This window comes from Gavia stellata, chromosome 3, assembly GCF_030936135.1.
Source record: "Gavia stellata isolate bGavSte3 chromosome 3, bGavSte3.hap2, whole genome shotgun sequence".
In the NCBI taxonomy this organism is placed as follows: domain Eukaryota; kingdom Metazoa; phylum Chordata; class Aves; order Gaviiformes; family Gaviidae; genus Gavia; species Gavia stellata.
The window spans coordinates 81884824-81897258 of NC_082596.1; the positions used below are offsets into that span (position 1 = coordinate 81884824).

A 12435-nucleotide genomic window follows, 5' to 3' on the forward strand; every position below is an offset into this window, starting at 1 on the left:
CTGGAATAACCTTGCTTTGGCAGATTGTAGCTCCCTCGGCTTGGAAAATCCATCAGGGGAAAAAAGTGATCTTGAATAATAAGGATTCTTTTTTCTTGCAAAACAAAAAACAAAGCAACCTTATCAGATCGTCTAATATATCTGAGAAATGCTGGCTCTTCAATTGAATAATCACTGCCACCATTCAGCGCATGAAATTACTCAGGTTTGAGGTATTGGTTAAATTTATATCCAAGACAATTCTGGAACGGTTTATGTAGAGCTCCAAAGCAACATTCTAAAATACTTTCATTTTCATTTGCACATTCTCTTGGGCTTCTTAGTCTTTGTTCAAACCTTAAAAAAATTGAATTAAGATTATCTAGCATGATTTAGAAACTAGCATGAAAACTTTTTTTAATTATTGTTGGTAAAGTTAAATGTGGGTTTTTTCATGTCAAAAGAAACTAAGTGTGTCTCTCTTCCACTGTTTATAGCTAAATTGGACGTAGTGGCAAGCAACCAAGTGCATTGTAAGTGAATATATAACTGTCCTTCAGCATGAGTCTGATTTCTTCCTCCTCCTCTCTGCTGGTGTAGTTTTCTGCTGGATTAATGAAATGAATCAGTTCATGGGAGTATTAAGTGAGTGACAGAGCTGAGTTGGAGGAGGGAATTGGCTGTGTTGAGCTGGTACTTCATTTTCTGTTACTTCTGCCTTAGAAAACTGGTTGGCTTTTGTCTTCTCTCTTGTATGTTCAGTATTGGGAAAGTGTTTCTAGTGGAGCTTTCCAAATCAACAAAAACACTGTGGTGCTAGCTGTGTACACCAAGAATCAGTTGCTAATTTCTTGGAGCAAGTAGTAAGGAAAGTAGCACATGAAATATTAAAAATAGTAGATAAGATGTGAATTACATCAAGTCTGAAATTTGAAAAGTGAAAACCTATGACAGTCTTAAACTGAACAGAATTCTGAGTTTGACCTTAGATAGCAGAAACATGCCAGGAGATCTAGTTCCTGGTTAGTTTGTATATTAACACCAAAAAAGAGGTGGTTTATTTTAATTAAAAAAAAACCAAAAAAGTCATTGGCTGTTGCACTCAGTTGTTGAAAATATCCTTCTAATGTAAAACATGCTAATAAATGTGTAATTTTATCCTTAAGAATTAACAAGTTTACCAAGTGGATAATATACGCCAGCCTTTCACCTAAGGTAAGGAGCTGGCTGTGATGATTCTGATATGAAGCAATAAAGCAGACTTGGAATAGCAATGGGGGGTTTTGTGCTGCTATGCCATGAAAAGTCAAAATTGAACACAAAGGTAATGTTTCCAGTAGAGTGATACTGCTGACACTCACACAGTGGAAGTTTTTGGGCCTGAAAAACACTCCTGATGGTTTGCAAGTCAGAGATTAGTAAAACGTACTTGTAGTAGTTTGTTTTTTCAAAACATATATTTATTAGGTCTTACTGACCTTGGGTGTGTTCTCTGTTCGTTCTGGGTGAATGTGCTGCTTCTCCTTCCTCGATCTGCCTGCCTCAATGACTCCGGCTGAGTTTTGGTTGTAACAGTCACTTGTTTCAGCCTTGACTAATGAAGGGCGAGTCAAGAATGCTTGTTACTTGTTCAGTATCAATATAATACTAATTTGACTGGGTGATTCCCTTGTGGCTTTTGGAGGCGGTTCCAGTGTAAAATGGTTCTTCTTGGGAGACAGTATTTCCACATTTTAACTACCTGACTATTAGAAATGCAGAGATTTCCATCTTCCCCTTCTGAAAGTTATGTCAGCACCAAGTAAGTGGTAGAGACCAGAAAAGTGAGTGTGTGCAAAGCAGGTAAAGGGGTGGGGGGTAAAGAGTGGATAATAATGTGGGAAAGACTGGTGAAAATGAGCAAGTTAAATCTGCAAAAGACCAGATTGTGTATTTCTGCAAGCAGCATATACAAAACACATATTTTGCAGCCATGAGCAATGAATTTGTCAAGATGAAGCTATCTTTCCATAGTAGTTTCTTCTATCATATATTCAGTATTAGTGCTAGAAGTATAAGCATTTTTCTAGATCCTATATTGGGCCTAAGGATGGTTCTGCTGAGACTGCAGTTATAGCTTAATTGCATCATTAAAACAACTTGCTGTAGTGGAGGATAATACTCACCCTTTCACTGAAAAGTATTGAGCCTCTTAAACTCCTATGTATTACTGAATTACGGGAGTGAATTCCATGTGCTTTCAGTATTAGTAGGAGAATCCTTAGTGTGTTAGTGTGATGGTTTCTGTTACTTTTACATCTCCCAGGAGGAGGAAGAAAATGTGTCAGTTAAGATTGCTAAATGGCTAATATCAATGCCAGCTAATGGTACTGCCCTTTGATTGAAGTGGTATGCCAAAGCTCTGACAGGCAGGAGCATACCTTAACTTTGACTCTGCTTTTATATGCTGTGAAATTCCCAAACAAAGAGTGCTTCCTTCTTTTGTTAAGAATCAAGGTAAGAGGGCTGAGCACTAAGATTTGTATTCATACTGATTTCACTTAGAGGGAGCAATGTTTCTTTAGTTGACTGTTTTATGTCATGATCTGTGTACTGGATTTCTGTGACAATTTCTTCTCTTGAGAAGTTACTGAGCATTATTCGGAGCAAAAATCACTTTCCCTGAGCTGCTTTCTGCTTTTCATCCCATGCTTTCTGGGACAGATTTTGCTGTTGATTTCATTTGTTAGCTTATAACTGTTAGTAGTCTCCAGAGTCCAGTCTAATTCTCTCATCCAAACATGCCTCTCTTTAGCTTTTTTTATAATGAGAAAAGCAGAGTAGTCTTCTGAAACTAGTCAAAAGCATTTGTAATATAAACTTTACAGATAACTGAGGCCATGTTTGGCTCCTCACTCTACCTTCTCTGATCAATACTTTGCCTGGAAAGAAGCAAATGAAAATGTACATTGATCTAAAACATGATAATATTCTTTTGGCAATACTTACTAGGAAAAGCAAATGTTGCATAAGTTGAAGTGTATGCCACAGAGATTTAGTGAAGTGTTGGTGATTTGAGATGGCTGTATTATGTGATGTTATGGGATTGTTTGTTGTTTCAAAGATGTCCAGTAGGAGAGAGTTTGCAAACCGAAAAAGATTCTAATAGTCAGCATAAATGAAAAGATCACACAAGATGGTTTAATTTTGTCTACTAAAGAAAGCATGGTTGTTTTGTATGGGAATAGTGTGTGCGATTACATGTGTATTGAATGTAGCCATGAGTGATGTTGCAGGAATGGTTCTCAAATCTGTTTGGAAGTTAAAAAGAAAAAAAAAAGTCTTTCCCTTTAGTTACACTAAGTGTCAAATGCTTTCAGTACAGGAAAAGGGGGAAAATACCACCCAACTTCAGGAATCAGAGTAAGGAAACTAGTAGATAAGGAGAGATAAGGTACAGGTTTCTGGCAGGTATATTCAAAACAAAACAAAATACTCAGGTTGTATAGAAAAAACAGTATTGGAGATAAATGATAGGTAAAGTATTCCACACCACTACATAAATACTGTATGAAAATGGTTAGCTGACTTAAGAAAATTGCTTATATGCAGTTGTCTTTAATTCTAAAGAGCATTCTTGAACCTCTGAGTATCTTCCAAAGAATTAAATACCGTATGCATGCTAGCTAATGAATGAATTAAGATATGGCTGAGATGTATTAGTCTGGAGAGAGACCAGATGTTTTTGTTTGTTCACTCATCAGAAACTTGGTATGTGTGCAGTAATCCTTTGTGTTGACTGGCAGAAACTAATTACATGTACAGTTTTTACTATTTATAAAGCTGTCAGCCCAGTCATTGTGGTAGAAGCTTTAATGTCCTTAAAATGTCTTTCGTTCCTCACTTTTTCAGCTATAAAATTTACAGTACACAATTATGGCTATCTGATGTTTTGAGATGTTTCTTCAGAATTGGGGCAAAACCCTTCATATGCTCTGAATACAGACATTGTCGTTCTTCTCATAATGATTTCAATCCAATTTTATTGTGTTAGTTAAAAATTCTACTATTGAGTCTTTCTTCTTGACTTAATAATGCGTACTAGGAGAAGCAAGTTCTCATCTAAAATAAAACTTCACTGTGTTACTCACCCTCACTGCTGGGGAATGTGCAGATTTGATTAGTGTTACATTACAGAAAAATGTCAGTTGAAGGCATAAACGGATTACAGAGACCTTCTCACAAGGGGTCTAGCCACTTGGATCAGGTTACTGTCAAATTGATGAATGTGTAGAAATGAGGTTGTCCTTGGTAGGCTTCAAAATAAACATATAATCTTAAATCATACTATTTAGCTGGTTTGAGCTAGTTATTGCCCTGAGAAAAGTTAATGAGATGTAATTAATGTCCTTCAATGTGTTTAATCCAACAGTGTTTTATTCCAACAGTACAGTTCCTTATAAGCAGTCCCTTTACAGCTTCTTAGTTTCTTGAATAGTTGTCTTTTTCTTGCAACATTCAATACATCCGCTCAGAGTTTATGTGTGTGTGTGTGTCTTCTGTACCACAGGTGTTGGATTGGATTGAAAACCATGGAGAAGCTTTTCTTAGCAAACATACTGGAGTGGGAAAATCCCTGCATCGGGCTAGAGCTTTGCAGAAACGCCATGAAGACTTTGAAGAGGTTGCCCAGGTAAAAACAATCACGTGAAAGACTGTACATTTATCATGGAAATATATGAAAATTTCCTGCTCTGGCACTGAAGGGCTGGGCAGAGGGACCTCTACTGCAAAAAAAATTCAGTTCCAAGAATGGACTATTTTGTTTCTGTTGCAAGCTTTTGTTTCACAGAATCACAGAATGATAGGAGTTTGAAGGGACCTCTGGAGATCATCTAGTCCAACCCCCAACAAAGCAGGTTCACCTAGAGCAGATTGCACAGGAATGCGTCCAGGCGAGTTTTGAATATCTCCAGAGAAGGAGACTCCACAACCTGATTTCTCACAATTTCATTTCTCCTTTGCACTCCAGCTTTAGTAAGAAAAAGACAAAACTTCCACAGTCCTGCAGAGAGTGGGAGCCTTTAAGCCCAGCAGAGCTGCTGCTACTATTATTATTATTATTATTTTTAAAAGCATGCTTTCAAATGTTGAGTTGCAGAAGAATGAAAGCTCTCCTTTTAAAGTAATTTAATTCGATGGGTTTCTAGGATTTAAACTTTTGTGCAGCCTGTAAGAGAAGATGGAGATGAATTGAAAGCCCTGTTTCCTGACTTTGTTTGGGGAGCTCCCAAATCCCTACAACAGTCTGATGGGGGGAAGTGGGGGTACTCCTGAGAAACCAGGTGAGCCAGCAAACTGGCCAACCTGGCTTTGCATTTTTTCTTTAAATACAGTCAAGTTTGTATATGCCCTCCTGTTCTGAATCACTGCTTTTTCCATAGGAAGACTCTAGTTCTAGCCTTAAGTGGAACTGACGATAGAACTTCAAAACACACTTTTCTGTGAAAAAGAGTCAAGCCAAAAGACATAGAGATACTAAAGAATACAGGGAGCATAACAAGAGGAACTTGGTTTGGGTGGCAGCCTCGAAAAGGGGACGTGAGGTCAATAAAACCCATGGGAAGCTGAAGGCTAGAATCCTCCCCGTTAGTAACATGCAGTGTTTGTCCAGTCTTAATGATTGGTAAAAGTAAACATCTCTAAGATTTGTCAAGAAAAATCTCATTAAGGTAGGGTTGATACAGTGGTCCTTCAGTCAAAACAGAAGACGCATTATTAGAAAATTCTGAAGTGACATGCAGGAGCTTAGTGGTGACACCTACTATGGCAGATGCATCAGAAATGAGTTTACAGATTGCCTGTTTAATGGATGAATAAGCTTGCAATAAAATTTTATTGTAAATGTGGTCTTAGAGCACTCCAGTGACTGAGGACTTGAAATAGCATCAGAAAGCTTCCTCATGTTGATTTCCTATAAAATTTTCCAAAATAATAAGTGCTTTTAGTTTTGTATATACACACATTGGATTTTTCCATATGCATGCCTAGTACTTCATTGTTAGTAAAATTTGGAATATTTTTCATGTGGAAATACTTATTCTTCTGATTCAGACAAGCAAGAATCTATTTCTGTAAGACACTTAACAAAACCTGAATGATCTCATACTTAATACTATGTTATTTGAGCAAAGAACAAAAAATGTTTGAGTAACCAAAGGGGATGAAGTGTGTAGAACTGTTAGTGGAATATAAACTGTTAAAAAAAATCTTGCTAATTTGCATTATACTTGAAAGTAGAAAGTTGTAAAGCAAATACTTAGCAAAAACTTCCTAAAACTGAATGTTACTTGAGTTTAAAATTATCTCTTTAGGGGATGGGTGGAATTGCTGGTTTTGGAGATACTGAAAACTGAGACTGGTCAAAGAACTTAAATATACTACAGGGGACTATCTTCCACTGACGGAAGGATGGACAAAATGATCTAATAAGTATTTTTTTTCATCCCTAACTCTTGAATGTGTAGTCACTGCCAAGAGAGGCACACCCTCTGGGTTGTTCCTCTTACTTGCTCTAAAACTGAATGTAAGAAGGCCCCAAAAGGCATTCCTGTTGTTGGTGTTATAAGGAAGATTATGTTCAAGTATAAGACAGCAATCTGCAGTCCTTCTTAAAGCATGAATAACTTCCGGCTGATTTATTCTCTACTTATGTTTCTGGCTGGTCCAGGTCTTCATTGTGTTTGGATTGTTGTTGTTGTTGTTTTTTGTTCTGGGAGTTTTTTTGTGTGGTGGTTTTTTTTGTTTGTTTGTTTTTTAATAGGACTCTAGGCATAATTAGGGGTTTTCAGTCAGGTGTAGTCAGAAGTTGAGAGGGAGCAGCATCAAGTGAACTGTCAGTGGCATGGCAATGTTTTATCAAATGCAGGGAGCCAACTGTAATGTTGACATGTTCTTGATGGAAGGCTAACTCCTGATTTTTGAGGAGATTGAAAATTATTATTTCTTTTTTCTTACCTTTTCCTTCCTCCCTCATTCATTTTTACTGTGAATGAGGTGCCCATTCCTCAGCATAATTCAAAGAGATGTTAAAATAAGCTGTGCTGAATAGAAGAGAGTCAACGGGCTGTGGGCTCACAAATTATTCACTTGAAAATTCGTGTGAAATGAAGGCTTGTTTCTCTTTATTTGGCACTTTTTGTTACCACTACAGAAACACCAGATAGTCAAAACGCAGCCGACTAATAATCCTCCCTAAATTCTGCCATATTGACATTTGTGCTACGCATGCACACTTTGACTTGCACCAACTGTTGTAAAACTGTGTTGCTCTTTTCATGTGAAGCCTGTCCAGTTCACTTTCTGCTTACCCTTTTTTGCTTTCTTTTTTCCCCTTTTCCCATGATCATCTTTGTATCCATGAGACCATTTAGTCAAAGTGTCAAGACCCCAAATTTTGACATAACTGATTCATTTATGGGCACAGATTTTCAGCTTAGAAGCACTGGTTGCAGGTCAATAGTATGGTTGTACTTCCCCATGCATTTTTGTATGGAATTCTAAGTCAGCTTCTCCTGTTTCAACTGTGATCAATGTCTGCTTTTTGACAGTAGTCTATGCTCAAAAAACATGAAAGGTGTATGGCAAGAATTAATTAGTGGGATCTTTCTCCACAGGTAAGTTTTTTTCTCCACGTGCAGATTGCATCTGAGTAAAGAACTCAAGTCTTCTTAGTGCAAGAGACGCACAAGAAAGATTCTTCCAAACCTCGTTTGAATACACCTATCATTTCCCTACCACCACCAATTCCCACCTCCTTTAAGGCTGTAAAAAAAGGTTATGTATTTGAACTGGTTCTTAACTTTACCCATGAATGTCTGTAATACATCATAGTAAAGGTCCATGTCTTACAGTATCTTGTGGCCATCACCAGATGCACAAAGAATAAGGACTGTATGTTTTAAAAAGTTACCTTTACCCTCCTGGTTGTCTGGGCCTATTTGATGTCTGGAACTGAAGGATGCATCAGAACCAGGGTTTAATAGTCACTGGTCGACTTTTCTTCCCTTAATTAGGCTGGCTACTTTTTGAACCTATTTATGCTCCTGCAATGTGTGCCAAATCCTGTGGCAATGAGTTATGCAATTTAATTGCTCCTTAGATGAAAAGTACTTTTGCTTTTTCATTTCAAGTGTGTTGTCTGATGCTTAAACATGATAGCATCCACTGTATTTAATGAGTAATTTATCTTAGTTTTCTCTACCTTTAATGATTTGTATACCTCTGTTAATCTCCATGCCTCCATGTGTGTCTCTCTCTTCCCCCTCCATAATGCAATAAACTCCAGTTTGTATGAAATTTAATCCATACCTCCACTCACTTCTGTTGCTGTATTTATTGTCACTAGTACTCATTTCTGCACTAGTCTCTTAAATTTAACCTTTGACTTTTCTATGATGTGTCATTTCATATGCTTTCTAAAAATATGGTGGGTTTTTTTTTTCTGAAGAATATGTAGAGAAGATTTCTCAACAGGAGGACTAGGAAAGAGACAGGATATGTTGTTGGGGAAGGTGGTGAACTCTCTGTTGTGGAGAGTCGTTCAGCATTTTGGAGAAGAATGTCTATTAAAGACTCGATCGTGCCGTGGAGCACGGAGGGATTTACTAGAGGACTTAAAGCTCTTACCAGGCTGATTCTTTCCCCCTGGGATTTGGGGAGAATTGTGGAGAAATTCTGAGGAAGTGTTAATCTATTTCAAAACTTTTAAGTTGAATTTGTCACCATGAAGGCTCCTTTGTCAATTTAGGAAACTGGCATAAGCAACTTCAAGTGAGAGCTATTGCTCTTTCTGCCTAACCTTCTGTTTTCTAAATGATGGCTGCCCCTTGGGACCAACATTTTCAAAATCTTCCCATTACTACTTTTTTCCCTCCAAGCATTGTTTAGAAGTAGGCAGAGAGTTGGGAAAGGCAGTAGTTAGTACAGCACACCTATTTGCTATGATTTCTATTCCAAAGGGCAGTTATTATCTACCAAGATAAATATTTATATTATATTTCAGCTCTACTTGGAAGAGAAATTTTAGTGATAAGGCATGTGTCTGCTGTTTAGGTCTGAGAATTGCAAGCCCTTTTGAAGCAGCATCTAGGTTGTGTTCATTTCTAAGTACAGGCAGTTCAACATCCACTTTACAGAAAGAGAAGTCTGATGTGCCTGGGCGTGTGTTACAAGGAAGATACTCCTGGAATTCATAAACAATGCTTCACATGTGAGATAAAGTTTTCATTAAAATGGGAAACTTCTGTTTCAGCCATCTGCAGCTGGGTGTGGCTCTCTGGGTTGATGAAGTAGTTGTTGTTCAAGGAGTGCCTTAAGGCTTTTCAGCCTTGCCCCTTGAACGTGTGAGCTGCAACCGTGGAAGTCAAAACACCAAAGCACAGATCAGAGTGTGTTCTGGGCCTATGTGGCCTGAGCCAGTGATCTGGAGCATTGAGTAGTGCGTTCCCCACCAAACAGGGTAGGCTTATGTTAGTCTCTGCAGGCTTTCCTAGGGAAAATGGAGAGAAGTTCTCTACCTCTCTGTGCAATTAAAAAGCTGAAGGTTAAGGAAGGGCTAAGATGCATGTAGTAAAAAACAAGGAACAGCATGGATTGAATTCCTTACATAAATAGATCATAACAAATGAAGGGAGAACTCCCCTCAAATATATGAAAGCTGCACTGAGTCATGTAATCTGTCCTGGGCTCGCCTGGTAATTTGCTTGAGATCCTGGAGGAGAGCTCTTATTTCCTGCCCCTTAGTTGAGTTTTAGGGCTGGGCTTGGATTTAACTTTTGTGGATATTATAATGTTAATTAGAGGTGTGATACTATATTTATGGCAAAGAAAAGTATGTTTGCATAGGCTTAATTTATCTTGGCAAGCAGTGTTTTTACCTGATGTAATTGAGGTTGGGAGAAGATGGAAGGGAAGAACGGAGAAGAGAAAGTTGTCATGTATATTGTCAAGATTTTTTTTTTTTTGTACTCTGTGGTGCAAATTTATCAGGAGACCTGTTGTGGTGACATAAGCAAAGCTGCTTTAGTGTAGACTTGGCTTCAATCTGTTTTCTCCAGAGGTTAACATCCTTTTATACTTTCTTGATGAGTCCATTTTGAGAACCGTTCTAAGGCATGAAAACCCAAGGTTAGGCTTAAAAAGAGCACCCAAATTACAGCAAATGTTTGGAATCCGTCCTGTTTTGAATTAGATAGAAAGATATAGATGCAGGCTGCAAGTTCTAAGCTTTAATAGTTGTTAAACATCTCTCTCTTCTCTGGACCATAGCGCGGTTTGCACTTCAGGTACCAGACTTCTCCCATTCTGTTTTCTGCTTTGACCCAAGTCTCTTATAGGACTGCTGGTCTGCATTTGTTAATCCTGTGATGTATTGAGACAATATACCACTCTGACACTCAGCCATAGCTGACTTCTAAACCTTCCTCTGTTGCTGCTGCTTCATAAATGGTGATCCACTTGAAACGTGAATTTGGGATACCTCACTTTTGTAAGGATGGAGAGAAATTTTCTCATTCTGTGCCTGGTCACTTTCCATCTTCCTGCTGGATGTGTGGATTTGATGTTAAGCATCTCTTCCAGCAGCTAGGACTTTCTGCCCTCTAATAATAAACATTTGAAAAGTCTTTTGGCCATGACTGTAGTGATTTTTCCAGTGTTGAAATAGGCCAGTTTGCAAGTACTTAGACATTTAGGCTGATCTTTATTCTAGTTGTGAATATAAAATACTAATTCCAAGGAAGAATTAATAGGCTCCCAAGTTCTGGTTCGAGGAGACATTTGAATAGACATAAATAAGGAGCTAAGGAATTATTCACAGTTAAATGAAAAAGTATCTAGAAATATAACAAAATCTTTAGTAAGATTATATTCTACTACTTTTAAAAAAAGAAGAAAGAAAAATACATTCCAAGGGCCTTTTTGTCCTTTCATTTTCATTAGTGGAGTGGCTTTAAAATATACTAACTGAACTTTCGTTCATTTAATCCTGTGAAACTAACTTATTTCTTTACAGAACACATATACCAACGCAGATAAGCTTCTAGAAGCAGCTGAACAGCTTGCTCAGACTGGGGAGTGCGACCCGGAGGAAATTTATCAAGCTGCCCATCAGCTCGAAGACCGGATACAGGATTTTGTTAGGCGTGTGGAGCAACGCAAGATCCTGCTGGACATGTCTGTGTCCTTTCACACTCATGTTAAAGAGGTAAAACTGCTGCTAAGTCATGGTCATAACTTTAAGCCTTAAAACCGGTATTGTCCAGTGTTTACTTTCACTGTTAGAACCTTCCTATAGGAAGTCATGAAAACCCTCTTGCATGATGAGTTTTGGTTTGTAATTCATTGCCTATTATTGGGGGTTGGGGTAGGATAGTTGTTCAAGGTTTGTTTGTTTATTTATTTATTTATTATTTTTTTTACTTTCACAAGCAACTTCTATGTCCTATTGTGCAAGTACACATGCTTGTTTAGTCACGGGGAAGGTGGGAGGGTCAGATCAGGAAACTGATACACCTAACAGACAGCATTGCAGGGGGAGATAACTGTGTACTTTTGGAGGGTATGTTTGTCCAACCAGCTCTCCAGTGCAGTTAACTAAGTTGTCAGACACATGGGTAGACTGACAGGGTTCAGGAGGCTGGAATATATGGCAGAAACACAAGGCTGCTTAAGGCAACCCTGCTACCCAGAGACACTGTGTTTTCTTTCTGTTACACATTGCATTTTGATCTTCTATATTGACAGTTCTTCACAACCTAAAGAGCTTATCTGGTAATGACAATGGTTTGCCTCATGTTTGCAATTTTTAGTCTCCTTCAGAGGTTGTATTACTTTCCATGCTAGGTGCTATTTAATGAGTTGGTAAGTTAGCACGCAGCAGCAGAACTGTTTTAAAAAGATACTCCTTTTCTTAGCCTTGCTTTGAAGGTTGGTGTAAGTGTTAATGTATTTCTATGGTGAGCTGGACTGGGGAACTGATATACCATGACAAAGAAAATTCAGCCAAACACACTTAATTTTCAGCCAGATCAGTTTTCTGCTCTGATTCAGAACACAGATCATATGAATTTATAAGCTCATGGGAGAGGGTGGAATATGCTAGAGCAAGAATAAGGACTTTAGTAAGGGGTTTTGGTTAAAGGTAGTGGCAAATTTCAACAACTGTAGATTACTTTTCTCTGTTAAGAGCTCATGTTAAATCTTCTCCTCGCTGCTCAAACTAGGTAAAAATGTGAAAGGCTTCTAGATCACAGCATGTCAGAGTATGTGTCTTCCTTCCCTTCGCCCTACATTGAGAAATGGTCTGTTCAGTGGGGAAGTCTAGTATTCAAAGTAGTTTCTTCAGCAAAACCTTGTAGAGGATAAGAGTGGGAGGTTTTTGTATGTGAAACATCTGCTTTGCACTTGAAACAAATG

The 12435-nt window shown here is 38.1% G+C and overlaps 1 protein-coding gene across 1 annotated transcript in view; it reads left to right on the plus strand.

The window, feature by feature from the left end:
- Positions 1-12435, plus strand: part of TRIO (trio Rho guanine nucleotide exchange factor) — a 255702-nt gene that overhangs the window by 107415 nt on the left and 135852 nt on the right. Inside the window, exons 10-11 of the mRNA XM_059836123.1 lie at positions 4529-4651; positions 11033-11224. Of these exons, the coding sequence (XP_059692106.1) occupies positions 4529-4651; positions 11033-11224 (315 nt within the window). The remainder of the gene's footprint in view (positions 1-4528; positions 4652-11032; positions 11225-12435) is intronic.